The sequence below is a fragment of the Triticum aestivum genome, chromosome 4B, assembly GCF_018294505.1.
Source record: "Triticum aestivum cultivar Chinese Spring chromosome 4B, IWGSC CS RefSeq v2.1, whole genome shotgun sequence".
In the NCBI taxonomy this organism is placed as follows: domain Eukaryota; kingdom Viridiplantae; phylum Streptophyta; class Magnoliopsida; order Poales; family Poaceae; genus Triticum; species Triticum aestivum.
In genome coordinates, this window is record NC_057804.1 from 143,800,587 (window position 1) to 143,805,613 (window position 5,027).

Here is a 5,027-nt window from a genome sequence, read left to right on the forward strand (position 1 = left end):
GAATAATAATGTCTGCAGTGACAGTATATCTCAAGAGCACCTTTGAGTTTTTGAGTTGCAGGGTCCTACTAAAGTAGGAATAGTAAAATACAGGATTAAGCTGTCACACATAAAAAACTATAGAGCTATTAGAAACTGTCCACATAAAAAACTTAATAATTTGAAGTAGATGAAAAATTTCCTATAAAATCTATGAATATAAATGAATCCCCGAGAAAAAATATTACCATTTGCAGAACCCGTATAGCAAGATTTTATAATAATTAGAATTCTTCAAAAATCTCTTGAAAATCCTTCAAATCAAATAGACTCTAAATGTATTACCTATTTTTAAACTTGCATGTGGAAGAGTAAATATTTCCAACTTCAATTAATGAGTTGTTACCCAAGCAAAATTAATTACGTAAATCTAAGCATTTATCGTCCATCATAAGGAGACGAGTAACTTCTCCTCTCGTGCAAAAGTAATTATGAACCGGTCGCTTCTCCTCTCATGCAAAAGTAATTATGAACCGGCGGCTACTGTCCTCATAAAAATAATTATACATCATTCACAGATAAAAAAGATGTCGCTATCTGGTACCAGATTATTGTAAAACAGATACTAAGATAACATGAGAGAGCAATCCAAAAATGACTAAGAGGAGGCAAAAATGACGCTTTATGTGGTTTTCCTTTCTTCCCACGCCGACCAAACCAAAGAGGCCAGAGGAAGATTTTTTTTTTTACCCAATCCGAGAGCAAACCTAGGGTTTTCGCCATGACCACCGCGCACCTCGAGCTCCTCCACCCCTCCTCCATTCCCAATCTCTCCTAGGGCGACGCCGATACCCTGCCCCGCATCTCGCATCCGCGAGAAAGGAGCCGCCTTTCCTCCCGCTCCCTCTCTTCCATCCCAGGGTTTCCTCCCCCTTTCCCCTTTCCGCCCTCAAAGCCGCCGCATCGCATCGCGTCGCCCACCCAGCAAGCAAGCAAGCCGCCCGCTATCGTCGCCAGGTAGGGCGTGAGATTCGGAGGAAGGCGCTGGCGATCGACCTCCGGGTTAGGGCCTCGGCAGCGGCGGCGGTCGGATAATGTGTATACTGTGCGCCGTGCAACGGTGGTCGCGCCGCGTCGCCACCATGCTGCCGTGGCTCGTCCTCCCCCTCATCCTCCTCTGGGCGCTCTCCCAGCTCCTGCCCTCCGCCTACCGCTTCGAGGTCACCTCCCCGCGCCTCGCCTGCGTTTCCGTCCTCCTCCTCACCCTATTCTGGTACGAGATTCTCCTCCCGCGCCTCTCCCTCTGGCGCGCCCGCCGCTCAGCGCGCCTCCGCGAGGAGCGCCGCGCCCATGCGCTTGAGCTTCAGAAGCTCCGCAAGACCGCCACACGCCGTTGCCGCAACTGCAACAATCCCTACAGGGATCAGAACCCTGGGGGCGGCAAGTTCATGTGCTCATACTGTGGCCACGTATCCAAGCGGCCCGTGCTTGACCTTGGCCCTGCCGGGAAGGTCCCGGCTGGCTGGCCTTGCAGTCAGGATTGGGCTAATGCAGTCGGTGACCCAGGTTACTGGCTTGACCTGCAGTGTTCCGCCGATAACTCCTACTCAGGCTTCTCATGGCGGCTCTTCTCGTGCTTTTGCACGAGTATGGCATGGTTCTGGAAGAAAGTGTTCAGGTTTGGGTCATCAGTGGACAGCGGTGGATTGGGCCGGGATGGCAGAATGTTGACAAAAGCAGGGGACAATGGAGGGAAGGCTGAGGAGAGCAGAGTGGACAAGGCGAAAAGGAAGGCTGAGGAGAAGAGGTTGGCGAGGTTGGAGAGGGAAATGCTGGAGGAGGAGGAAAGGAAGCAGCGAGAAGAGATGTCAAAGCTAGTGGAGGAGCGGAGAAGGCTGAGGGATGAGAAAGCAGAGGCTGAGGAGCGATCCAAAGGCGCTACCCCCGTTGGGGAGAAGGATTCTAGGAAGGAAGCAGAACGGAGGCGGCAGGAGAGGAGGAGGAAGGAAGACAAGGGATCAAGCAAGAGCAATTCAGACTGCGAGGATGTCGAGAGAAGAGTAAGCAGAGAAGGTGAGAGGAAGCGCGACTTTGATAGAAGGAATGAGACAGACAGGCGGGATGCGGCAAGAGGTGGGACAGATGGACATAAGCCCAATAACTTTGAAGCTAACAGTCAGGGTAGTAAGATAGCACAGAGCAAGACGAAGTACTTTGGTCGTATGACTGGAGGTTTATTATCTTCTTCCAGAGGTTTTGGTGGTGGCTCCTTTTTTGGTAGAAGTGCTCAGGCCCCTGTTCATCAAGCTAACAAGGTGACTAAACCGCTCGTTACTGCAACTGACCAGAGTATTAAAAGAGATACCCAACCTGCAGCCACACCAGCAATGGTCAAATCTGCCACAGCCGGAGAAACTAGAAATTCATTGACTAATCTTAGTCGACCTGTAAGTAAAAGAGCATCGCTATGTACTTTTTTGATCTGAACAAATAACGTATGTTGTTTTCACCCAATTGACCATCTTACATTTAATTATTTGTGTTCTGCTTTGTGCAGGTTAGTCCAAATATGCAGGCACATCCTACAGGCCTTAAAAAGTCATGGCATCAGTTGTTTAGTCGCTCAGCGGCAGTTTCCCCTTGTCCCGATGTTACTGCTTCAGCTCATGAGAAGAACATGCAGCCTGCCCCAAATGGTGCACAGATAAGCAGCGCTCAAAATTTTCTGGCTCAGTATCCTCCTCTGGACAGCACGCCGAAGTTAAGCCAATCCATGCACTCTGCAGGGTTTCCGCCAGTGAATGGAGCATTTGCCAATATGCCGCTATCTCATTTTCCAGCGGGACACTCGCCCTTCGGTAAAGTTTCAGAAGCAGCATTACTGGAAGAACCTGAGCAATTTGAGGACCCATGCTATGATCCAGATGCCATCGCATTGCTTGGTCCAGTTTCAGAGTCCCTAGACAACTTCCCTCCAGACTGGGATAGCAGATTCTCCTTGAATGATGTCACCAAGCAACCACATGTTAGGAACCCCATGCCTTCACCAATTGAGTCTCCTCTATCAAGATCACGGACTATTGAACGAAATCCTATTAGGCCCTCACATTTCTCAACTGCAACAGGGCAGAATGGTTCAATGTCAGCTGAGGCTAACAATGAGCAAGGCACATGGCAAATGTGGAGCACGCCGCTGGTACAGGACAGTTTAGGCCTGCGAGGTCCTCAGGGACAATGGCTTCTACCAAACACAAATCAATTCAACCATGGCATCAATCATTTGAATGGTGGAAGAAGAAGCCCCCTCAGTGCTGGTCTGAATGACAACGATTTATGGCTGCAGAAATCACCCTTCCAGCAATTGCCTTTTGATACAGATAGTCTGTTCCTTTCACACGACATGTCAGAAAATGCTATACACAATGACTTGAGTTTTGGATCTCCAAACAAAACAGCCCATGCGCACCCCTTTGGACCACCTGATCCTTGTCATTCTTGGTCCAAGTAAGTCCTCTGACATTGTTTTTAGATCTTCTACATTTTCTGCAGCGATCATGTTTTGTATCCTTACCAATTGTTTGATATTCTTAACTTGAGCTTAAAACTCGGGCCATGCGTTGCAAAAGAATAATCACCTGATGTCGTCAATTATCATTTTGTATGTGGCTACAATTCTGAGTATGTGATTCAGATTGTCTTATTCACTACTGTGTATAACTTTGTGTATCAATGCATGTAAGCATCAATGGGCTGAAAAATATCATATGATACTCTTACTTGAATTCACATATATGTACATGCAATGTGTGTGTTTATAACCATTGAAGCTTACACTTTATAGACAGTTTTTAATAGTTTATGAAAGATAACCAAGAGAATTTTTTAGGCAATGTCCTTTGATTCGTATGCAGTACAACCGATTGGTTGCATTTCTGCAATATTCTGTGCTGGAATGGGCCTCATCTTGTTGTTTGTGAAACATAGGTGACTCTCGGGGTATGTGATTGGTCCTTTTGTCTCTGAACCACTAGAAGCACCAATAATCTTTTACACTTCAGTGAAAATTTTGTATTAGTCTTGTGTATGAGAAATAATCAAATATGCTTCATTGCATGCAATTTAGTTTTTCTGAATATGTGACGAATCGTCATACCATTTTAACTTTAGAAATAGACTCCCTCCGTCACATAATATAAGGGCGTTTCTGACACTACACTAGTGTCAAAAACACTCTTATATTATGGAATGGAGGAGTAGTTTCTTATTTCTATATGGTCAACTGGTATCTGGAACAACCAGGTAGCAAGAATGGCAAGTGAACCTTGGAACTGTATGTATCGTTTACATGTCAAGGATTGGTTTGAACTTTGAAGTGGACCACAAATGGCAGATAGGAGAATGGTCATTGTTTCCATTTATTTGTAGAAACTTTCTTCCTGTGCCACTTTCAGTGTAGGCAGTGGGGACTTAAGTCAGTTTAGTCTACAGCATGAAATACAAATATATCGTTTTAGAGGATATTATGTGCCTAACTACCATGAAGTCATCATACATGGTGTTGTGTTAATGCAATGAATTTAGTGCACTTTGACTTGTCAATTCCAGCATGTGCATTCTGTGGCTTATCTGTAATTTGTGGTGGGCAGAAGAGCTCACTTGAAGCTAAGACTGTCCTGTTTGTTGCTACATAGTTTTTAATGCGTTTTATAGCGACCACCCCCCTTTGTAACGCTTATGGCGTATGGCGAGGTGACAACATAGACCAACCTAGCTTTGATACCAAATTAAATCACTACTTCATAGACATGGCCTAACTTTGTGTGACAACAAATTAAATCACTACTTGAGTTGTACATACCTCGTTGGTGCGCATGTAGGACGCACATTCATGATAAGCATTGACCATCAAGCAAGATTGAATTAAGCATAGCACCAGCCAGACAGCCACTAGTCCGTGTACCAAATCAAGCAGAACACCAGCCACCAATATAGCATGTACATAAGTTCAGAACAGAGAAGAGAAACAGTGCAGGAATGCGGGTAGAAGA

General features: G+C 45.8%; 1 protein-coding gene across 1 annotated transcript in view; it reads left to right on the top strand.

The window, feature by feature from the left end:
* Positions 1 to 686: 686 nt before the first annotated feature.
* Positions 687 to 5,027, top strand: part of LOC123091521 (stress response protein NST1) — a 9,067-nt gene continuing 4,726 nt past the window's right edge. Inside the window, exons 1-2 of the mRNA XM_044513056.1 lie at positions 687 to 2,426; positions 2,537 to 3,483. Of these exons, the coding sequence (XP_044368991.1) occupies positions 1,074 to 2,426; positions 2,537 to 3,483 (2,300 nt within the window). The 5' untranslated portion in view covers positions 687 to 1,073. The remainder of the gene's footprint in view (positions 2,427 to 2,536; positions 3,484 to 5,027) is intronic.